Source organism: Alnus glutinosa, chromosome 6 (genome assembly GCF_958979055.1).
Source record: "Alnus glutinosa chromosome 6, dhAlnGlut1.1, whole genome shotgun sequence".
In the NCBI taxonomy this organism is placed as follows: domain Eukaryota; kingdom Viridiplantae; phylum Streptophyta; class Magnoliopsida; order Fagales; family Betulaceae; genus Alnus; species Alnus glutinosa.
The window spans coordinates 23057062-23082482 of record NC_084891.1 but is presented as its reverse complement, the minus strand read 5'-3'; the positions used below and the strand labels follow the sequence as shown (position 1 = coordinate 23082482).

The following is a 25421-nucleotide window of genomic DNA, read 5'->3' as shown; positions in this document are numbered from 1 at the left end:
CCTATGAGGTCAATGATATAAAACACAATAAGTCACATATATAGTGGAATTAAATAAAAGGGAAGAGTCTTGATAACATCAACCAATATATATATGCATATCAAATCCTTTGGGGACCACTTACAGTTTTTACACCCACATGTCACCAACCAACAAAACACAAAGCACTTTAATTTTGAAGCAGCTAAAACAAGAGTCTTGATAACATCAACTAATATATATGCATACAAAATCCTATGGGGACCACCTACGGATTTTACACCCACATGTAACCAACCAAAGCAAAACACAAAGCATCACATGTCTAACAAAAACCAAACACATAGACTCAGTAAAGGCAAAGCACATGGACCCAACACCACAGAAATTCGTAGCTGTATAAACCCTAAACAAAACACACGGACCCACGGACCCAATAAGTGAAACCAACTTTCGACCTTGAAAAAGACACCCAATCATTGAAAGCAAAATCTGCAACTAAAAGAAAGGCATAATAAACTAACTTCAAAAGGAATTTGATATTCCATAACAAAATACGACGGAATCTCAAATTGCACAAAACCCTAATTTGAAAAGAGGAGTCATTTAACATACCTTGGAAAAAAACACCACTTCGATTTAATAACGAAACTTTCCCCAACAGTGTCGATTGTCGTTTTGCTAGTTGAAGAAAACCCACACAGGAAGGCGAAATCACGAAGGTTGAAAGGAACACGGATAAGGTGTGTATAAACCCGAAAGAAGACGACGAACGGGTCTGTGCTTTTCGGCTCCAACTTTTAAAAATGATGACTTTTGTTCATCTTTTTTCATACAAGTGTAAAAGACACATGTGCGTTGAGAAGTAGGGCATTCTCGTCCGTTTACATCACTAACAGACACGTGAATGGCACGTGAAACAAATTTCGTTAATTCAGACGGTCGATTTGAACGGATTCCCTAAATTGAAAATTTTTTATACTTAATGGGGTGCAATTAACAAAATTGAAACATTGGTGGTAGAATTGCAAATTGGTGACAACTTCATGGGGGTAAATTGAAGTTTTTCCTATTATTTAAGATTCAAGTTTATTTATTTAATTAACACAAATGATAAAATTTTAACAATACTTAATTAATTAATGATTAATATAGATTTACAGAAAGGTAAAAAATCATGATATTTATTTTATATAAGAAATGAATAAGTTCGTGATAAGATCGAGCTCGAATCATATTCAAAATAAAATTAAACGAGCCAAGCTTGAACAGAACATCTAGCTCGGTAAAGTTCGAGCTCAACTCGTGTTGAAATAAAATTAAATGAGTCAAGCTTTAACATTCAATACTCAACTCAACTCGACTTGGCTCAAATACAGCCTTACCTCTTCTATAATGCCAATGCCTATGTAACCATTTGTTTTATCTAGTGCAACATGCTACTAAAAAAATGTCTTTTACGAGCGCATATTTTCCCTGAGCTCTAAATAAGTGTCAATATGTGTTGTTTTTATCGGCGCTTTTTCGAATGCTGATATTTTGTGCTGTTAAAGCAAAAGTTGATTTATCAACAAAATTCCTCATAATATATAGTTTTGAAAAAAAGGAAAGGAAGGAAAAGAAACTTAAATCAAATGGTAGAGCCTCCACTCTATCAATCAGTGTTGAAGTTAGGGTTGGCAAAACGGGTTATCATGTTAGGTTTGGGTCAATCCGGTTGGCCTGACAACCCGTTTAGGCCAACTCGAACCCAACACGATTAGCTAAACGGGTTGGGTGGGTTACCCGTTTAGCTAATCGGGTCATAAACGTGTTATAAACGGGTTGGCGGGTCATGAATGGATTAGCGGGTCAACCCGCGTTTGACCCGTTTATAAACGGGCCAACCTGTTTATAACCCGAACCCATTTAGCCCAAATTCAAACCCTATAACTCAGTGTCGTATTCATGTCGGATTCGTAGATTGTGTCAAAAATTACCAACCTTAGCTGAAATGCTAGGGTCTGATGGTGTGACTCAATTAGGTTTATTTTTTAAGTATATATGTTTAGAGTTTTTTAATCAAAGGGGGTGTAGCTCAATTGGTAGAGCCTTTACTTTAAGCTAGGTAAAAGGAACGAGGATCGATACCTTGCATCTCCATACCCTTTTTCTATAATAAATATTGGAATGTGGAGATCGGGCAGAGCCAGCATTGAGGATTTGAGGGGGCAAAATTAAAAACAAAAAATTTATGGGTAAAATTTTATTATTATTATGTTTAAGAATTTTTATTTTTATTTTTATTTTTTAGAAAATCTTGGGGCTAGCTCCGCCCCTGTTTATGAGATGTCTGTCTTTTAGGAGGTGTAGATGTGTACCAATCATGTTCACAGCCCACTTGATCACCATCTGATTTTTTGGTTTCAAGCATTAGTTTAGTGAGCTGGGTCGAACCCACACGAATGGCCACTTTGTTTTTTTTTGTCCTTACTAGATTTAAGCTTCGAGCTAGCTGATGCTAAGAGCATTCCTAGTAACCTCATTAAATTTTCCTATATATATTATTTTTTATTTTTTATTTTGGTGAGCCACTTTTTTAACGCACCCCATAATAACCTTTTTATTTTAACTATTCACTATCACTATTCCATTTAAATAATACGTTTTCAGATTTCTTTATTCTTTCTCTATTTAATCTTTATAAACTTTCGTCATCAAAATCTCTTATATCTCATTCCACTAAAACATAAATTACAGCCAACCAAGTTGAAAACCATACCAAGCCGTATGACCGACCAATAGTTGGAAACCTCTAAACTAATGCATTGAAGAATTGATGAAAAGCCAACCCTAAACCCAAACCCTAAATCCTTGTAGAAAATCGTCGTTGAGGAGAAATCCTTATCCAAAATCATCATTCTAAGAAATACATTATCCAACCCACCATTCAAGACAACCTAAATCATAATAAAAATCCTCAATCCAAGATCACCATACTCTCCCCATTATCGGCCAAACCAGAGAGAAAGGTACCGTGAAGACTCAATGACATGGGACTTGATAGACGAGAAGGTAATGAGGTCCAACCAGCTATGAGTAATTAATTTTTTTCTTTATTTATTTCTTTCTTTTTAATTATTGCAGGTCAAAATGATATTAACCACCAAGATTTTCTCCTTATTTTTAATATTTTTTTTTTCTTTGATTTTGATAGATAACAATATAATGTCAAAATAAACTAAGGGTTCGTTTGGATTTGCATTTTTTAAAAGTATGGTTTAAAAATAGCGATTTTAAAATGTGATATTTGAAAAAATGATTTTTAGAAACACAGTTAAGCGTTTGGTAAAATCACAGTTTAGCATTTTAAAATTGTGCGTATTCAAAAAAGCACACATTACCTGCAATTTGAAAATGCAATTTTTCTGCGTTTTCAAATCGCAATTTCTTAAAAAGACAATTCCAAACGATTCATTTTTTTGTAATTTAGTTTAAAATTGCACTTTTTATTTATGAAATCGTAATTACAAACGCACCCTAAAATAAAAATGATGTTGTAGGCACAAAGATTTTTCTCACAAATCAAAAATTACACCGCTCTCTTTTAAGCAAAGTTGGAAGGCGAGGTAAACTTTATAATAAAAGCATGTTAAAAATAGAAAATCAATAATTTCTAAAATTTAAGGGAAAACTACAAAAAAGTCTCTCAAACTACAAGTCGTTTTTAAAGTAGCCTCATGAACTACCAAGTGTAGCAGTATGACCCCCCCCTAAAAAAAAAAAAAAACCTACCAATCTGTTCCAAAATGGCCACTCCGTTAGGTCTCCCTGTCAAATTGGATGGAAAATGCACCACGTGCCGTGCGCGTGACAATCCCTGACTTGAACTTTCCATAATACCCTTATCTTACACCGTGAAATTCCTAAATGGCCCGTGGAAATAATGCACGTGTAATGCATTACAATCTAACACCAAAGTGAAAGCAAATATTTCCATTCTACCATTCGGGTAAGACATAGCATTTTAAGCAAAGGGCGGACCAACGTTGGTGGATGGGGGGACGAATGTCCCCCTAAAAATTTTAAAGGGAAAAATACAATTTAACCCCCCAAACTACCATCGATTCTCCAGATGGCACTCCAAACTACCAAAGCTTGGATTCCGGTCACTCAAATTACTTAACGCTTGTATTTTGGCCCCATCCATCAGCTTGGGCGGTCTAACTGGACGGAAACCGAGTCACATGCGCGTCACGTGACTTATTTAACCAAAAAACCCGAGATTACCCTCTCTCCACGACTGAAATTCCGAACGTTGTAGCTCTGTTGTCTTGTCTTTTTTCCCAATCTTTTCGCAATACAGGAGAGGAGAGAAGGTTGCACAGGTTAGGGCTCAGATACATCGCAGGTCCTAGATCGAACTCGCGGCAGTGGCTACTGATCGAACTCGCCTTCCGGCGACTCCCATCGTTCCAGCATCCGTTTTCTCCACTGCCGACAAAGCCAAACGAGCTCGGGTTACCAACATTCGATTGCTCCTCTGCCAACAAATCCAGCAACCGTTTTGGCCGCAGATCCCTAGTAACCCCATTTGAAATCTCAGTAAGCCGTTCAATCTTGATTTTGTTTTGTAAAAGTGGATTAATTTGTATTTTTGAATCAAATGCCTATAAGAGATTGAAGATAAAGGGGGGGGGGGGGGGGGGGGGGTTAACTGAATGAAATTTAGAGCAAACCATGTGTTGTACATAGTGGGTGTTTGATGAAATGCCTAAATGGTATATTGTGCAATGTTTTTTTTTTTTGCTTGAATTTATGAGCTTGAAGAGTAAGGGGTAGTTAACCGAATGAAATTTAGAGCAAACCATGTGTTGTGCATAGTGGGTGTTTGATGAAATGCCTAAATGGTATATTGTGTAATAGAAGAAGAATTACCGAGTTGGTGTTCGATGAAATGCCTTAATAGGAAGTGTATTTAGGCTTTATGGTATATTGGTTTTTTTTTTTGGCTTGAATTTATAATCTTAATTGTATGGATCTATTATTGTATTGGGTGGAAATTCGAAACTTAGGTTGCTCTACGTTTGGGCCAAACTTTAGGTTGCTCTAACTTGACCTAGCTATGGAGTAATATGTTATTGTGCTAATATATTACATGGATAATCAGTTAGATTATGCATGCCATTTGTTGGTATGTTATAGAATTCTATTATGAGTGATATAAGATTCTCTTGTCATGTGCTTTCCAATGTAGGAACGCGTAAATGTCTACAATGAGTGACTTATCAAGTGGTCCGCCATTATGTAAATGTGGAGTACCTGCACGAGTGAGGTACTCTTGGACCTCGTCCAATCCCAGCAGAAAGTGGCACGGATGTATTAACTATAAGATAATTTCTTTCTGAAAGTAGCTTTGTGTTATATTTCGTCGTTAGTAGTTTATGACATTTTTTTTTTTTTTTTTAATGCAGAAAGCCAGCGATTGTGATTATTTTGATTGGGCTGATAATAAAATGACCGCATACGATGAGGGATTAATGAAATATTTGAGAGGAATGGAGGAGAGAAGGATTGTTGAGAAGGACAAAGTCGATGAATTGATTGAACAAAAATGAAAGGAACATGCCGATAAACTACGTCGGGAGTTAGGGTTGGGCCAGAATAATGGCCAAAATAACGATAAGATGTTTAGGGCTACGTTGTTAGTTGGCATTTTGGTGTTATGCTTTTATTTATTGGTTATAGTGGACCTAGAAGTACTAAGTTGATGTTAAAATGACAGTTGTGGAAAAAGTTCAATTGTATGTTTTCATTTTGGATGTTATGCATGTATAAAATTACTAAATTGATGCCTCTTTGTTTTGAATGTTAGGTATATTTCTTTGTCATGGTGTTATTAATGAGATTGAGCATTGGCTATATGTATTGACAAGAACATGAGTTGTGTATTTAATTTAGTGAAAAGTGCTCAATTTATACAAATGTGTAAACAACACCTGCTCAATGAAAAGTGCTCATTGTCAATCTCTAATCCATTACAACTCAACATAACAATCACCTAAGTCATAAAAACAGCACCTATTTGTCATAGAATTACTTACATCCAAACATTTAGACATCATCCAAGTCATCAAAACAATTCCATAATAACACATGCTTGTCCAAACATATCCATCACCTAAATCATCAAAACAACACTTACTTTTCATCAAATTACATTCAAATACATCCATCATCTAAGTCATCAACACAATTACATAATTACACATGTTTGTCTAATCAATTACATCCAAACATATCCTTCACTTTAGTCATCAAAATAACACTTGCTTGTCATCAAAACATTTCCACAATAACACATCCATAAATTGTTTATCAATAACACAACAACCCTAATATTTTTGCCATTTCGGCTTCTTCCTCTTTCTCTAATTAGCCTTAAGTACTTCAATTGCCTTCTCCACTGTTGGAACAATCTTTCGACCCCTAGTAACAGGCTTTGATGAAGACCCTATTGGCTGAGAAAATCCTCCTGGTTGAGAAGACCCTATTGGTTGAGTAACTGTCAATGCCTGAGAAGATCCTATTGGTTGAGTAGACTCTCCTGGCTGAGAGTTTCATGATGGTGTAGGGGGTCCATACAATCTAACCTTGTTGACAATACCTTGAAACTGTAAATTCAAATTAAATTAGTGATGTGAGTAAAAAATTTAAATAAAATTCAAAACATAGATAACAAGTGTTTGATTGCTCACAATAGTTGCTGGTTGTGACTGTGATGGTGTATGGGGTCCATACAATCTAACTGTGTTGACATTACCATGAGACTGCGAAATGTTGTTAATTAGGTTATACCAAAACTTACATAAAGCAACATATATAAAAGAATGGTGGATTGAGTGCTTACAAAAGCATTTGTTTGAGGCTGAGGCTGTGACTGAGAATGCAGTTATACCGACGAGGGTCCATACATCCTTACTGTGTTCCCAGTCCCTTGAGACTATAAAGACACAATAATTAGTGTTGAACATAGTGCAATATAAAAGTTTAAAAGTTCTATTATAAAAGAGTGCTCACAATAACATTGGCATGGGTGACTGTGAATGCGGTCCATACCCCCGGACTGTGTTGACGGTACTTAGACACTGTCAAGACAATAAGTTAACAATAAGTTTGGGTGGGGTTAACAATAAATAAACAAGTAAAATATGGGTGTTTCCAGTACTCACCCAAGCATTGGTATGAGGCGAAGGCTGAGTCTAACGATGGGGCAAAGGCTAAGACTGACATTGAGACTGAGGCAAAGTATGTGGCTGTGGCTATGGCTGTGGCTGACCTCTACCTCTACCTCTACCTTTACCCCTACCACTGGTACCCCTACCCCTTTCCCTCACCCCTTCCTCTAGACGATGCAGCAGTGGTCTTTGAGGTGTGATGGGCAATTGAGGGCTGCAAAATGGATGTTCACCTTATGAGGGTTAGTGGCAAATGTAATGTAATTGATGGAAAAGTTATGACATGAAAAAGTTACCAGTTCAAAATCAACTGTAGATTGGGGATTCGATTCAGTGTCAACTGTAGAATGGAAATTCGGTTCAGTAGATTGAACCTACCACATTAAAAAAACAAATGTCAACATAATGATTAAGTATCACACTGAATACCAACAAATAAACCCTAAAATTGTCAAAGGAATTTACCTCACTCCTACGAGGTCCTCTATAATTAACTGCTTCTATTCTTATGCAGGGACATGTTCTTAGGTTGTGTCCAGTACCCCTACATCTGGAACATCTTATAGTAACCCTACCCTTCCTTATCATGTATTGATTTTTTGGCTCCTCCAGTCCTCTAGTCCTCACTACTCTCGGCCTTCCAGGTTGTATTCTAACCATTGGTGGGTCTACATGCACGCCATTTGTCTTAGTCCACTGTTCTTCACCTGGCATGGGATACACAACATGTTCATATGCCTTTTTAAGCATATCCACAGTATACCAATCAGAAACATAGTCAACAAGTTTTGCACTATCTTTCCATATTACACATATTGCGTGTGCACATGGGAATCCCGTCATGTCCCATTGTCTACACCCATATGTTCTTCTAACCAAGTTAACCACATGTTGTTTCTGCTTGTCTGTCACTTCAAAGAACCCATCCCCAGCATACACGCCATTGCAATGACCAGCATCTCGTGAGAGTTCATCTAACCGTTCCAAAATTTTTGGACAAATCCTGCCATCCATTTTTATGATGCCTTCGCACTTCTTTTGGTATCTCTTCATCAATTTTTTTCTCAACATTTCTATCAACGATATTATTGGTAGGTCACGTTGTTTCACAATCCAAGCATTGAAACATTCTGAGAGGTTGTTCACAATTAAATCGCACTTGGGGAAGGTACTGAACCAAGCCTTCGACCAAGTACTTGGGTCAATCTTGGACAAGTAATCATACGCATCCGGGCTTATCCCCTTTAGCTCCTCCATTTCTCTAGACCACTCAGCCTCTGTCTAAGCGGCAGCCGTGCTCCATAGCTTGTCCTTCAATGCCAAACCTCTGTGACCTACATCTCTGTAGTTTGCGTACAAATGCTACAACAAATCCGATGCTCAGCACCAGGAGCCACCACTTCACAACTCGGGACCAGACCCTGCGCAGAGTAAAATTAAAATGTCAGACATAACATTGATTGTATCATAAAAAATAAAAAATATTGATTGACTAAAAGAATATGCAATTGGTACTTCACCTTCTAATGATCAGAAATAAATGTTCATCCCTCCGCCCGCGCACCCGCGCGGGGGGGAGGGGGGGTGTGTGCCAAGATCCAATAGCAAAGTCTCTAAAAACCAAGTCCAATTGTCTTTGACTTCTGCTTCTACCACTGCAAAAGCCACTGGATACATCTGATTATTTGCATCCCTCAAAACGACAGCCAAAAGTTGGCCCTTATGCAGACCTTTCAAGAGGCACCCACCAAGCCAATGATGGGCCTACAACCAGCAAGAAAACCTCTTTTCGTGGCAGCTAAGAAGAAGTACAACCTTTGAAATTTTGCGGGCTTATCAGGTAATGACCTCTCTATTTTCATCATTACACAACTGCCAATATTTGTTCTCCTAATTGTCTCACAAAAGTCCCACAGCTTCTTGTATTGGTCGTTTACTTTGCCACGTATCTTGTCTTTTGCAAGTCTTAGAGCCCGGTACAACCTATGCTCTTTCACATCTACACCCCATCTTTCTTTCATTATCTCTACCATTGCCTTTACTGGCATGTTGGGTTGTGCTCTGAACCTCTCAATCAACTTATCCACAATCCAAGACGATTTCAAAATAGAATTCTTGTGTTTCCTCCTACAATTGTGTACGGACTGAACTGATCAAACTTTAAAGGATTCCTCATCCTTGCATTTGCACCCATAAATCCTATATTTGCAACGCGTAAGGTAATTCCTTCTAAACTTTACATCCTTTCCCCATGTTTACATTAGTCTTTCCAACTTCATTTCTGAAAAACCTAGATCGACGAAAATTTTTGACCCACCACAAACTCTGTGTTACCCATGTCAGCCATTTGGAACTTAGAAAGCTCTATCACATGTCTCCTCCGACTCTGGGAGGTCACCTCATACTCATCATCACTTCTGGGAGGAGATGTAAGAATGTCACTGCCTGGCATGTCTGAGTTTGCATCTTCATCATAATCAGATCCACTGTTAGAATGGTCGACTCTTAACCTACCTACATCTTCATCACCTTCCTCTTCACTCTCATCACTTTCATCGCTTTCTTCACCCTCCCCACCACCATCACTTTCTTCCCTACCCTCCGCACTGATGTATCCAACCTCTCCAATGCCCCCCCCCCCCCCCTCCCCAGTAGATGGCCCAAGAACATCATTATTATCCACAAACAGATCCGGTTCATTTGCCTCATCCCAATATGGATCGTCCCGCTCGATCCTAGAATACCCCCTCTCATCATCATCATCATTATCATCTTCATCTTCATCTTCATCATTACCCTCATCAATGTCAGGTATGGACTCACTAAATGAATTGATGTACAACTCAACAATTGGTAAACCCAAGTGGGCCTGAACCATTTCATTTACATCAAAGTTCGATGTGATTAATTTCAACCCATTTCGAATAGTACACCTCTGCAGTAAGTAATAAATCAAGTCTTTGTACCCATAGCTTTTAGCAATATTTTCTACAACTGAAAATGACACCCTATCATGCTGAATGGCATCCGTGTACACATCAACATCTCCCCCAACATATGAATTCATGAACCTCCTATCTATGTGACCTCCATAATGCACCTCAAACACGAACTCTCGTGTAGCCATCTTCACAACAAAACATAATAAATAAATGAACAAGCAAATTGAATATCAAGTGAAAAGATGTGCGTATATGAGTGACAAGCCATTTTTCAAACTATTCTAAATCAAACACATTGAGTTATTATTATTTTAGTTATTATGATTTTTTTTCCTAAGTCTTTTTTCCTTTTTTCTGTTTTTTTTCCCATGTTTTCATTGTTTTGGTCAAAAACTTCAAATCAGGTATCCTAGACTAGATATCAGCCATTCATCAGGTCTCATAATGTAAATGGAAGGTTTCAACCCAATTTCATAAAATACAAGCAAACTTATCATAACAGATAATCACAACTACATACTATATCCAAATTATAAATTAATACATGTTGCTGTACATCCAAATCATAAACCAATTTAACCGAATTGTTTCCATAAGTTCATTTTGACATCAACTTACTACTTCTAGATCCACTATAACCACTAAGATAAAATAATTAAAGCAAAATGATTACTGCTACCACAGCCCGAAACGTCTTCTCCCTATATTGGTAGAGCTTCCCATTAGTTTGACACAATTCTAACTACCGCCGAAGTTTAACAGACTAATCCATATTCTCCTTGTATTTTGTTTCTATCAATTTCTCAAGTCTATCAATATCGGCCTGTCTTCTCTATTCCATGTCTTTCAGATGTTCCATTAATTTCTTTTCGCAAGCAGTCATTTCGTTATCAACTCACCCAAAAAAATCACAACCACCAACTTTCTGCGTGAAAAAATAGGAAAAAATGTCATAAACTACTAATGAAAAAGTATAATACAAAAGTTAATTTCAAAAATTACATTGTAGTTATCCAGCCATACCATTTTCTACCGCAGTTGGAAGTAGTCCAAGAGTTTCTTACACATGCAAGAACTCCACAGTAACATAACGGACATCCACTTGACGCATCACTATCGCCGACATTTTGTCATACCTACGCAAAAGAGAATTTTGTGGAAATCAAATTTATTATTGATTTCGAGAACTAGTTGATTAATCTTTGGAAAAAATATAATTGAACCCCTCAAACTACTAGTCATTCTTCGAAAAGCCCCTGAACTACCAAGGTTTAGACTTTAACCTCCAAACTACCAAAACTTTTGAAAAAGACCTATTTTTTTATGAAATATGCCCATAATACCCCTACCACATCTCATTTTTCAATTAAAAATTAAAAAAAATTAGGAATTTTTTTTAAAAAAAAAATTAAAAACTAAAAAAAACTAAAATTTTCTTTTTCTTCTTTTTTATTTATTTATTTATTTTACTTTTATAAAAATATTGCGATCAACCGGAAGACGTACTGCTTCTTTCCAGCATTGTCGTTGGGTACGATGCACGCTTGCAATTCGGTGAACTTGTCCTCGCCTCTCCGAACATGGACATGTCTAATTTCCTATCCTTCAATGTCTATGATATTAATCTTTCAAAGGTTATGAACGATTCCAATTTGAATTTTGTTTTGTTACAAACGACGAGCAAGTCTATCATTGTTGTGAAAAACTTTGATCGGTTTTTTACGGAGAAATCAACGGCTGTGAACTTGTTCGTTGATGTTCATATCTATTTTCCTCTCTGTGACTTTTTGGCATTCAAAATGTTGGCCAATAGTTACCTAGGGTCAAGGATCACAAGCTTTTTTTACTTTTTAATTATTAATTTTTTTTTAATTTTTTTAATTGAAAAATGACACGTGGCAGGGGTATTATGGGGATATTTCGTCAAAATTGGCATTTTTCAAAGGTTTTGGTAGTTTGGGGGGCCAGAGTCCAAGTCTTGGTAGTTTGGGGGGTTATCCGAAGAATGACTAGTAGTTTGGGGGGTTAAATTGTATTTTTCCCTTAATCTTTTATAAGTAGTTGGTATTTTGCTAAAACAAAATCCATGCAATTAAAACAAGATTTGTAATTATTATCTAGTACATATTTTTTTCCTTTTTATGTGGGCTTCCAATCTTCTAATATTTTTAGACAAATGGCATGGTGAATCTAAGCTGCAACATTCAACTTCATGAACCACACTGCCTGTCAAAAATTCGACTTGATGTAAAATGAAGTGTTTTGCTTCCCTTAAAAACAATTTGTCTCTTGAAAGTACATATTATCATTGCTAGCTAATAAGAACTTCTAGCTCAACTAAATGAAAAGCCAAAAAATAAAATAAAAAACTCTAAAAATATAATATTAATAGTAATAATGCATTTGTTTTTATATCTGTAATCAACAAAGCTAATGTTGTTCTCAAGTTTTAAACATTCTCTTACATTTATTTCATGTCTTAATGTTTACATTCTGTCAAAATACACGACTTTTCTTAACTAAACTAAGGTACCCCAGAGTTACCCTTATTAAATACGACGTGACAAGCTAACGGAATCTGTTAACTTGGTGAATGGAAAACGGGTTTAGGGAGTGATTCGTAATTATAGTTTACCACAGAGATCTTCTATGAACTTTTTATACCACAGGGAGTGATTTATAATTTAGGCCAACCCCAAAGACCAGTGATGCAATTATCCCTTCTTCTTTTTTTTTCTTAGATCCACATTTTATTTGCCAAGTTGTTTGTAGAAATACAGATAAGAATTTCCTCCCGCCACCAAATCAAAGCAGACAGCATCGTACAACATCGCTGGTTTAAATAAATGAAAGTCATTGTCGATAATTAAGAAGGGAATGGTCACTGGGGCGGAGCTAGCATTTGAAAGTTAGGGGTCAAACTGAAAAAGAAAAATTTTGGGGGGGACAAAACTAAGAAAAAAAAATAAAATTAGGGGTAAAATTTTAATTTTTTTTTCTCTTTTTAAGATATTTTTTCCTTTTTCTTTTTTTGGAAAACCTTTGAGCTTGGGGAGGGGGGAGGCCCTCAAGCCGATTGGTAGCTCTGCCCCCAAATGGCGGTCCAAAGCACAAAACGGCAACGATGCAAAATATGAATGAATTGTTGCAAAGAATGATTCCAAGAGGGATGGTGCATGTTAAATGTCCCCATGTCAGACACATGATTCTGCTCTGTTCAGTCACTTGCCAAACATACCCGTTAATTATCGGACGCCGACAGATGAGTAGAAGTGAAGAAAATAGATGAAATCAATCACTTAACATGGTTTGTTAGCCTGGAGCTCTCAAAGTGAAAAGTCCCCACAGAGTATTTTGTTGTTAATTTCTAGGTATCTCAATTACTATGCTTCCTATATATTTAGATGAGTTGCCGCCTCTGGCACATCTCAAAGCCTGTAAAGATCCTAACATCCGACTGAGACAATAGAGATGTGTTATTTTTATATATATATTTGATGTGGGATTCATGGATGTGAGATGAATTTTATATGCTTGGATACTACACCAAATGTAAATGTATACAATGTGTGTACAAATATCATTTGCCGAGACTAAATATGCACACACTTTGAAAGTTGGTGGGACATGGATCCCTTTTACAAATATAGAAAATTGTCACGTTAGTAATGTGGAATAAAAATATAGTTTTTAATATTAATACTTATTTATTAAAAACATGAATTCAATCTATAAAACTATTATGTGTCACTTAACATGTAAGAAGTACATAATTTTTTAATTAACATTTGAGAAGTGCCCAATTTAAAAGAAATTTGTGTCCATTTATTAAAGCCTTTTGCTTTAAAAGTTATTTCTTTCTTTATATATGAATCAAAATCAAACTCTTTATTTACTACAAAATGGATAAGAGATGACACGCATGATTTACACGTAAATATTTTAGATTTCAAAATTTCAAATGCCTAAAAGGCTAAAATAACAACTAAAATGACATTGACAACCTTTCGGAACATTACCTGCATCTTTCGTTGTTGGTGGGCCTAACTGCTTTTCTGTCGGGGCAAGATGATGGGCCATGTTCGAACCATATATCCGTTGTCAAAGGTCCACTAACCGTCTCAGGCCTCATCCATCAAGACCACTGTTGAACTCTTAGTCTTCAATTATTAGGTCCAGGTTCAAGCCCATTGTCTAAAAACCAATGTTTTGAACTTATGATTGTTTTTCTTTTTTCTTTTTTCCGGTAAATAAAATTGAAGGAAAAAAAAAGGAAAAAAATTATATTTAGCCATTAGATTTTCAATTGATTTGGATTTAATTCTTTAAGTTTTCAATTTAAAGAATATGATATTTAGGTTTTGTTCAAGTTAAAATAGATCCATCTATCACTTTATTGTCAAACTTAATAGTTTGTCCACATGTCAACACCACAATGCAATGCCACATCAGCAAGTACCAAGTCATCCATTAAAAAAATAATAATAATATTAAAAAAAAAAGAACCCCACAAAAACTAATCGATCTAACCGTGAAACTTAAAAAAAAAAAAAAAAAAAAAAAAAAAAACACACACACACACACACACACAAAATCTGATAACCTAAAGAGCAACCCCACAATAACAATTTTTTTTTTTTTTTAATGAATGATTTGGCACTTGCTAACATGATGTCATTACATTCAGGGATTAACATGGATGTTAGCGTGTCAAATGAGATACGTGTGACACGTTAACTTTGACGATAAAATGACAGAATGACATAATTTAAATTTGGGTAAAACTTAAGGAATGCATTTTCGAAATTAAAAACTTAAAAACTAAATCTAAATTAGATGAAAACCTAGAGACTATATATAATTTTTCCCAAAAAAAAAATCACCAAAAAGATGGTTACCCCACTTGTATCTTCTTCTGTAATCTAAAGAAATATTTGTTTTCATATTTGATAAATATCTACAACATGACCCTGATTGCCCAAAATTAATATCTGCAACCCTACTTTTCTTTTCTTCCTACTGATATCTGCCACTTTCCTTGTGTTAGTTAAAAATATTGTGAATGAATTCTAAAATAATGTTCCTGCCACGTTGTTTTTTGAAAATTTACAATATAAATTACTACATAGAAAAAAATTAAAAAAAAAAAAAAAAAAAATACCCAAACTGAAGTAAAAAAGTAAAAAGGGGTAAATATACTTTGCCCCCTCAACTAACAACCATTTTTATAAAGCTCCACAAACTACATGTATTACAATTAGACCCATCAAACTATCATTTTGTTACAATTAAGTCACTGTCTTACTCTTTTTTTTTTTTCCAAAAATATCTATATTTAAAAATAAAAATTTCATGCGAATTCTTTCGAAGTAGTACGTGAAGCCGAAATCCAGAGTGACAACTATTTGGTTTATTTGTCGCGTAAAATCATTGTCTGAGAACCACCCGGCCAATCATCCATTTGACCCTGTAAACCTCCTCTAATACTGGAGACTCTTTGAGGCCCAAACCTAGCTACGCTTTCTCTCTCTCTCTCTGAGCCTTCCTCTTCCCATGCATGCAGGCGAGGCTTCTCCATCCTCCATTAATTTGCACACCAATACACAAACCCCTCCCTTTATTTCATCACCGCCGCTCCCCATCTTCCCATGGCGGAGGGGGCCACACCATCTCATGATCATCATGACACACCTTCATCTGATCAACAAACCCAAGCAGCCCAACCAGCTTCCGCAGCCTTCCACTCCGGCACCTACGTCGTCCAGGTCCCCAAAAACCAAATCTACCGCGTTCCGCCCCCTGAGAACGCCGTTATAGCCGAACGCCACCGAAACCCCGCCCACAACGCCACCAAAAGGCCGTGTGGTAGTTGTTGCCGCTTGTCATGTTCTTGTGTCTTGCCTCTCCTTATTCTAGTCCTTGTTCTTGGCTTAATAGCTGGCATTTTCTCGGTCTTGCTCAGGCCTAAGGACCCTATATTTAAAGTTGAACGTGTTGCTTTCAATCGGCTGAATTCCTATCCGGAGTATGATATCAGGTTAAGAGCCAAAAATCCGAACAAAATATTCGGCATTTTGTACAAGAAAGGTGGCGTTGCTTCCCTCTCTTTTAGGCAACGAGAAATCGCGAAAGGAAACTACCCAACTTTCTACCAAGACCATAATAATTCGACCGTTTTTGGTATACTTTTTCGTGGCTCCAACAATGTTGTGTTGCCTACGGAGATTGAGAAAAGCATGAAAACCCAAAAGCCGAAAGTTCAAGTTTCTTTCTCTATAAAGATGGATGTCATGGCACGAATGAGAATTGGGTTGTTGAACAGCGGGAGCATGAAATTGGCTGTTGCTTGCGATTTGACGGTGGATACATTGGCTAAGGATACTCGTATTCTGACACAGAAATGTCGTACGGAACGCCGGCTGTGAAGGTCATAGCTAGGTACATATATAGGAATGATCATGTCATGGCTGCCTTAGCGAAAGTTCTGCTAATTAATTCCAAGAATGTCTTTTGTGATCGTCGATCGATTGATGCATTTGTTTCCTTTGCATGCATGCCATTTTGTTTCCTCATTGATAGCATGGTGATTGAGAAAATAATTGGTAACCTTAATTATTATAATTTCTCTCAAGTACGTAGGAGTATGACTAAAACTGGTTCGATTCATTTCGGTTTTTTTTTCTTCTTTGGCTCCTTAGCTATTCATCATTAGAGTTTTCTTCTTCTTCTTCTTCTTCTTTTTCTTTTTTCCCTCAACGTAAACATGTTTGTCCATGTACGTTTTACATTAAGGGAATTCTAGCTACTTTGTTCATGGCTAACAATGAAGTAGCTGGAGATACAAATGTGGGAATTGAAAATCCTATTAACCAACGAGATTTTAAAAGTCGGATATCCAAAGGCTCTCCTCAAAGGTATGTAAATTATTCTCAAGTTTTTACCATTCTAATTTGGTGATGAATTCCTCCCTAGTCCCTGCCATTCTCAAGTTCGTACAATGCCAGCTAATTAAACGAGTGGAAATGGGTTTTATTTTAAGAGAAATGATCATTTTACTTCTCTTATATACGTGTATGTAACATGTCTTTTATTTTAAATCCTTCTACATAAATCCGCAATTAATTACCCTCCCGAATATACTTTTTCATACACGAGTAGAACTCCAAACTTAAAATAGGAAAATGAAATTTGAAGCAATAGTGTTCATTTTATCCATCTCTTTTTTGTTTTAATGATAACTATTATTTTGTAGATTAGATTATTGAGGTTAACTAGATAAGAATTAACAAATATTCTAGACTTGAATTGATTAGCATGCAAGAGTGATGTTAGCATTACTGAGACCTTGTTTGTTTCCGTATAAAATATTTTTGTTGGAAAATGTTTTTAAATAAACTATTTTTTAAGAAAATTATTTTATCTAAAAATATATTTCGGTGTTTAACTTGAACGAAAAAAATAAACAAATATATCTTTTATTTTCATTTAATCATATTAACATATAAATATCAATTTATCACTATCTCATAGAAGCCGATTCTTTTATTTTAAGTCTCTAGAATCCTCCCTAGCTTATTTATTCTAGTCACTTAATGAGATCGATCCCATTAAGTACATTTTTTTTGAAACATTTTGTTTGGAGAGCACTCCGTGGCCAGCGGCTATGTAGAGTATTTTAGGGTGAGAGAAATTTAAGAAAATAATGTTATACTAAATGCTTAATATATGGGATCTCTAAGCCCACCTACTTAGACTTTGCCTAAGGAATAGGATTAACCTCCGCTAAAATAGGGATATTACAGTCAATCTTAATTGCTCAATTTGCTCGTGATAATTAAATTAGAAGAACTGTAGAAGTGCAAAAGTTCGTGAAAAAATTATTAGAAACTATCTGTTGTAAGCGGGAGGGGATGGAAGCAAACAAACTTGCTGGATTATTAACTTAAAGTTCAAACAATAAAATTAACAAAATCATATTTTTTGTTCTCTTATTAATACGGTACGTGATCTAGGTTGGATGACAAAAGAATAATGGTCTGTTTGGGTTTGTGATTTTAAAATGTTCAATTTGAAAATATGGTTTTTAAAAACGTAGTTAAGCGTTTGGCAAAATCGCAATTAGACTTTTAAAATTACAGTTTAACCTTTAAAATTGTGCGATTTAAAAAAAAGTACATAATTGCTTGCGATTTAAAAACACAGATTTTTGTGTCTGCGTTTTCAAATCACAATCTTTTAAATACGTAATGTCAAACAACTTATATTCTGAGATTTTGTTTAAAATGCTTTTTTTTTTTTTTTTACGAGAATCCAATGTCAAACGCACCCTATCTCTTGTTTGATCATCTCTCAAATATTTCCAAATTAAGTTTAAGCAATGCATCCCCTCCTACCACCCTCTCTCTTTTGTCTGTTTGGAATAATGAATACAATAATTAATACAATATCATCCTAATTAATACAAAATATACTTTATGCACCTGCCAACTTGTAATTAGATTATATATATTCCATTCATAATTGTTTCTTGGGCAACCTGAAAACTACGTACTCCGTGAAGCTAGAATGAGAGAGATTTGTTGTCCGAATAATCGAGAGGTGACGAATTAAAGTTTCTTAATCAGAAAGTTATTCCCTACTTTGGGGGCATGATTCAAAGATTCATTTCTTTAATCTGCCTTTAATTTAGCGAACCTAACTCTTCTCTTTTTGACAAATCTTCAGCTATATACCTAGTTAAACTTTGAAAAACCCTCTCGATCTATTATATCACGTGGGTTGGCTTTAAAGCATCTCCAACTCCCCAAGCTAGGCCTCTGGTTTCAACTGTATATGAGTCATGAGATACAAATTAGTACAAGGAAGTCGAAAGAACAATCTAAGAAATGTACTCTTTTCTACCAAATAAGAAAAAAATATTCGGTTCTAACAAAAAGAGATTATTAAATATAATATTGGGCATTCAATTAATGAAGCCTATTATGGAACTTGGTCGGTCGTTAAATTCCATGGGACTCTGTCACATTAGTGCTGCTGGTCCATCTTGGAGGCCGGCCGGCGTTCAATATTCCCCATGCGAGCAAATTAATGGTGTGTGCCAATTATTTTAATCTAATTTATACTCAAAAATAAACACCGAAATAAGAAAATAAGAAAAGCTAGAACACAATTTTGTACAATTGTTTGGAAACTTCGAACGAACATGCATTTTTGTGCACAGATCATGGGCAAATTAAGAGACTGAAACCGGTAATGGAAAGTGAAACTATATATTCTCAATTGTCAAACAATAAAAGGTTTAATTTCACCCTCCATCGATGCATATATAATCAATATTTCAACAATGTCGACTCGTGGCATGGGTAATTATAGAATTCAAAAAGTTCTTAATTAATTAGTGTAGATGAAAAAAGTGCTAAGTGACTGAGTCAAGTGATCTAATTAAAGAAATTAATAAATGATTAAAAAAACTTACGTTAATGTGGCTCTTATTCTCCTATATATTCTCTCCTTAAAAATTACAATTAAACAAACAGAAATAGAACTGGAATTATAAGTAGAAATAGAAATCCATAGATTGAAAGAGATAGAAACACAAGAGATGATCGATGTCAATAGAACTGCCTGCATCCAACCATAATAACTGTAAATTAATATATTTGATCACCTAATTAAATATCATATACAGATACAAACCCTGGCCTTTTTTCTTTCGGTAGGTATTTTTGTATGCAAAAAACAACACCATATATTTGGTGACAACATAAAAGTAGAAAAGGCAAAAGCTGTTTATGTTCGTAAACATGCATGATATATGCAACGACGTAGACACAAATGTTTGTGTCAAATATATATTACCTATATTAACCAAACCAATTAAGCGACGCTGCTGGTTTTGTTGCAAACCTAGCTTGTAGGGCGGGTTGGGTTCGAGCTGCTAGTTTCACTGAACTTTACAAGGGGCGCCGGTGTGACGGTTTTGCCATCATTGGGTCCGCAAGAGTGCCAACTTTTTCGAAAATATATAATAGGGCATTTTAAGTCTAATAATATTAGTCAAACGTTTGATCACATGCTGGGAACTGAACGATCGAGTCTTTCTTTAATTCCCTTATTCATATACATATATATATATATAGTTCATAATTAATGGTTTCCCGGCCTCTCCGATCCCTTTCCTAATGACATGATGATCGATCTCAGTATTATTGTTGTTGTGCTATGACAATAATTGCATGCAGAAACTCCAAAAATAATAGTTAGTGTTGGAGCATATATTTGTAAATGAGAATAATGAGAATAGATAATTAAACTTACGTAGGATAGTGATCATAAAAACAAAAAGTTGATATTGAAAAAAGAGATGGTCTCTCATCCTTTTTCTATTCTAAGTCTTTGCTGACGTGTTATTGTCAATTTATAGATTAATCTAAATTAAAAAATAAAATCTAACGGTGAATTGACAATGACACGTCAACAGAAGGAAAAAAAAAAAAAAAATGACAAGAAAATACAAAATAGTATTTCTCTTGAAAAAAATCGTCTTGAGCCCGATGTCTAACAAGCCAGATATTTTCTCAACCTTAATTGTCACATATATAATTCATACTAGTAAAGTTTACTAGTATCGACTTTAAAGCCAAATACTATAAATATATAGAATCACCAAAATCCAAACAAACAGAAATAAAAGAACGAGCTAGCCGGCCCTAAAGGAATCCATTAATATAGACTTAACCTTTTGCATTAACGTTCCTATCTCACAAAATATATAGATGCCATGCATATATATATTTACCTTTAAAAAAGAAAAAAGAAAAAAGAAAAAACACAGACACGCACATTATATATAATTAGTTCAATATAATTGACATGCATGTCGTTTTAATGGTAACGTGTGACTAGTCGTAAACAAACGAAATCACAACTTGCAACAATAATTACACTTGGCAAGTCTTTTTCCCTTTTTCATATTTAGGCCAACTAAATTAACTAAACAGTGAGGAGTGGGGTTCAAGTGGTCCTTCCGCATTTTCCTGCTGGCTAATGCTCTAAGACAGCGCCACAACGTTAACTACCCCAGCAGTACTACAGAAAATTTCACTTGGACTTGAACGGTCGGCCCAAAAGGATCTTCTATATATCAATGTTTTATGTTTCATCACCTTCGTGACTAGAGAAATTAAATTATATATTTTCTTTTTCTTATTCTTAAGTTTGATTTCAATTGGTGGCCTCACGAAGAATTGACTCGTGTGAACAGGATCTTCTCCTTCTTCACTTGAGATGGAGATGAATTATTTCAGGGTTCAGATAAGATTTTTTAGTAATTAACGGTGTATATGTTAATTGTGTTGTCACGTCATTTAAAAATTTTAAATGACACGGACCGTAAAATCTAATACGGACCATGAAACGGAGAGGATCCTATTTCCCTCCGGTGCCACTCTTTCATCTCTTAATTTACTTGTTAAAGTATGGATTAAATGATTAAATTTACCTCTTTTTATTCGCTTATAACTTTTAGGATAAGTGGTGATTTAACATAGTATCAGAGATCGAACTCTGACTCTATCATTCATCTCTCATTTCAATTAAATATTTCACATGTTAATGAGCTTCACCTATTAAGAGGGAGTTTGAGCCAACATGTAAAGGAGAATGTTATAATATAAATTAAATAATTAAATTTATCCCTTCCTATTAGCTTAACATTTTGGTTTTGATTTCGAACATTGACTCCATCATCTACCTCTCATTTCAATTAAAGTTCACCAAATCTGATGTGGTTTGGTCCCCAAACAAAAACCCCCGTTTCCATCTACCAAATGCTATAAGCAACTACTTCAGACCAAATTTAGTGGATAAGAAATAGATACTTTGAACATTATGTAGCATTACAAAACAAATGGATAATTTGTGACTGGACAAGCCCTAGAACTTTTGGGATAACAGTGATGATTTTGTTTGATTATTAAAAATTAATAACAATGTAAGGAATAATTAAAAAAAAAAAAAAAAAAAAAATGGTGGTTTGAGGATCTCTCTGGTCCTTGCTCATGTATATAGTATTGTGGTCGAAAAGTACAAGGGCCAGAAAAAGGGGTGGTTGTCTTAGTCGGTTAGTGCCGTGAAACCCAGTTTTAAATTGACCAGACTACCCCAGTTGTGACATGTGAGAGTGAGTGCGCGTGTAGATTTCAACTTTTTTTTTTCTTCTTCAACTTTTTGAGGTTTCTATAAGACCTCTGTTTCAGCTCAATAACTCACAAATTGCAATCCCTGTTTTTCCTCTGTTTCATTCTCTCTGCTCACCTTTCATCCCCTCCGCCCTCTATTATTCCTCAAACTTCTCCAAACGTTATAACACCCTTCAACAGGTTTGCTTAAACCTTTTCAATGGCCTTGCCTTCGGCTTTAATTCTCTTGTTACTGACAATTAAGTTTATTGGTGTTTAAACAGGGGTTGGAGACTTGGAGGTAGAGAAAATGACGAAACAGAATGTGGTGGTTTCAGATTGCACATCGCGTATCGGAATGGTTAGACTGACCGCGTCCATGTCGTCGCTCTTCTCAACGGCGGTGCCGGAACCACCGGCTGCACTTGTCAGTGCCTGGGTTGATTCAATTAGAGCTTCCTCGCCTACCCGGGTCAAATCTCCGGCTTCTCTGCCTGAAACCGAAGAGCAACGCTCTTGGACTGTAAGTGTCATTCTCTATCCATCACTTTATTGTAACATTACTATACATATATAATTTTGTTTCTTAATTTCTTTCTTCAACAGCTCCGCCATCCATCGGCGTTACAAAAGTTCGAGCAGATAGTGTCAGCTTTCAAGGGGAAGCAGGTTGTGATGTTTCTGGATTACGACGGCACCCTCTCTCCGATTGTCGAAGATCCAGATCGAGCATTCATGTCCAGAGAGGTTTGTTATTAAATTCATTTCCAAACTTTTTTTGTCCAAGTTCATGCATTTTCATGTCTTCCGTTCATATTCGGTAAACTTAATGTCATCCACATTTTCTTCCGTGCTTCTTTAAACCAGATGAGAGAAGCTTTAAGAGATGTTGCAAGATTTTTCCCCACTGCCATAGTGAGTGGGAGATGCAGGGATAAGGTGCATTTTCTACAGCTAGAAAATTGTAGAAGTTGCCTCCTACTGTAATTTTCATCTGATGACTATTTTGGCTTTGGTTTTTGTAATCAACTTTTGCAGGTTTATAAATTTGTAAGATTATCAGAGCTTTACTATGCGGGTAGTCACGGAATGGACATCAAGGGACCATCCAAACGCCGAAAATGCAACAAAGTGAGTTTTAGTGAAGAAAAAGAAGAAGAAGAAAAAACTTGGTTTCTTGTTCTTTCGCTGTGTTTTAAAAAATTTCTGTTATTAATTATTCGGCTGATTCAGGGAAATCAAGCAGTCTTCTTCCAAGCTGCTACCGAGTTTCTACCCATGATTGATGAGGTTTGTTTCCTTTTTACTCTTAAGTAAAACTGTAAAAGCAACCAAATATAAAACAGATATATGTATATATGAAGGACTAATTGTGAAATTTTTTTCCCAGGTGTATAAAGCCCTGTTAAATAAAACAAATTCCATTCCAGGAGCTAAGGTGGAAAATAATAAGTTTTGCCTATCCGTACACTTCCGCTGTGTTGATGAAAGGGTAAACGAAACCGACCCTTCCTTCAATTCTTTTTCCTCATATATATATATATATATATATATATATATATATAAACAACACACATTATAGAAGACTAATAAAACTTTACATATCTTCCTCTTCTCCTTTTTTTGGTTGTATAGAGATGGGCTGCATTAGCAGGTCAAGTTAAATTGGTGCTCAGTGCGTATCCAAACCTAAAACTGACTCAAGGGAGGAAGGTAACCACTCGTTCTTCTTCTTCTTTTTTAAGGAAAAAAAGAAAAAGAAAAGGAAAATCCTTCAGAAAAAGTTATTTGGATTTTTGTAATGGTCAAAGATCGACAAGCTGACCAAATGTTGTTAAAGCATGCAGGTGTTAGAGATCCGTCCAACAATCAAATGGGACAAGGGCAAAGCCCTTGAATTCTTGTTGGAGTCACTAGGTGAGCGAGCAATATTTTTTCTCTCTGCGCAACAGGCTGGAATAATCTCTCTAGGGGGACCAAAAAATTGGTCTTATTATCCAATTCTAACATTGACTTCTGTATATGCATGATGTCTCTCTCTCTCTCTCTCTCTCTCTCTTTAGGATATGCCAATTCCGATGACGTTCTGCCGGTCTACATCGGAGACGATCGAACAGACGAGGATGCATTCAAGGTATATGTATATATATATATATATATATCTCATGATGATCTTCGATCTTTACAACATAATTCTCCTTGCAAGTTGTCGTGTTAAAATTAACCCATTTGTTTATACACGTACGATAATTATATAGGTTTTGCATGATAGAGGACAAGGGCTTGGGATCCTTGTTTCCAGAGTTGCAAAGGAAACATGTGCAACTTATTCCTTGGAAGAACCATCCGAGGCAAGATTAATGTTAATCCAAAAATTATTGAATATTGTGAGAATTATTTGATTTGCATTTTTGCATGTTAGCTTAATATATATTTCGCTATATATCCTTCGCAGGTTAAGGAGTTTTTGCTGCGTTTGGTGGAGTGGGGTAGGGGGCGCGAAAGATTGTCACAGCAGCAAGGCTAGCTAAATAGCTGGTGTAAACATGTTCATCAGCAATAATGATCCCATAAGTTTTTAGGTGGGTTCAAATTTCGCTGCATGTTTGCATGCGCCCTTTTTAATTTTTTACATAGAATAATATTAAGATCGAAATATTGTATTTTCTTGTTTAGAGATTGTAGTTTATCAAAATAGGAAAAAAAGAATTCCTTGGAATGTCGGAAAATAATATTGTTCAAATTCTCTCTCTCTCTCTCTCTCTCTCTCTCTCTAAGTTGCTTTTTGGTGCAAGCACGTATATGCACATTCTATCTCCTGCCTGCGTGCATTTGTGTTTGTGTGTGTATATATATACCTCAAGAGGAATTGGTTCGAGGTTCGACTCTCTTTAATACAAATAATATTTTAGAATTACGCTCGCAACAAAAATTTTAATTTTTTCCGACTCGCGTGAAAATGGCGCTTTCACTACAAAACAATAAAGGCATTTACATCCTTTTGATAAAGTTTCCAACCAAAGAAAAATGATGTTAAAGCAGTCTATGACCTTTTAAACTAACACGTGTACCAATCCTTTAGTCTTAAAAATAAAAAAATAAAA

General features: G+C 35.6%; 2 protein-coding genes across 3 annotated transcripts; both read left to right on the top strand.

Moving 5' to 3' along the window:
- The first annotated feature begins 15786 nt into the window (after nt 1-15786).
- Nucleotides 15787-16563, top strand: LOC133871629 (NDR1/HIN1-like protein 13). The gene has a single exon (XM_062309057.1). The coding sequence runs from the start codon at nt 15787-15789 to the stop codon at nt 16561-16563; it is 777 nt and encodes a 258-aa protein (XP_062165041.1).
- Nucleotides 16564-22418: 5855 nt separating this feature from the next.
- Nucleotides 22419-25069, top strand: LOC133870940 (probable trehalose-phosphate phosphatase D). Of its 2 annotated transcripts, XM_062308237.1 has the most exons (12): nt 22419-22518; nt 22602-22840; nt 22924-23064; nt 23185-23256; nt 23356-23448; nt 23551-23607; nt 23708-23809; nt 23953-24030; nt 24165-24234; nt 24381-24451; nt 24576-24668; nt 24773-25069. In XM_062308237.1, exons 2-12 carry the CDS (start codon nt 22628-22630, stop codon nt 24842-24844), a joined length of 1062 nt encoding a protein of 353 aa, XP_062164221.1. In that variant the 5' UTR covers nt 22419-22518; nt 22602-22627; the 3' UTR covers nt 24845-25069. The 2 variants fall into 2 exon arrangements, with proteins under 2 accessions (XP_062164221.1, XP_062164220.1); XM_062308236.1 differs by having other exon boundaries at nt 23356-23607.
- The last annotated feature ends 352 nt before the right edge of the window (nt 25070-25421 follow it).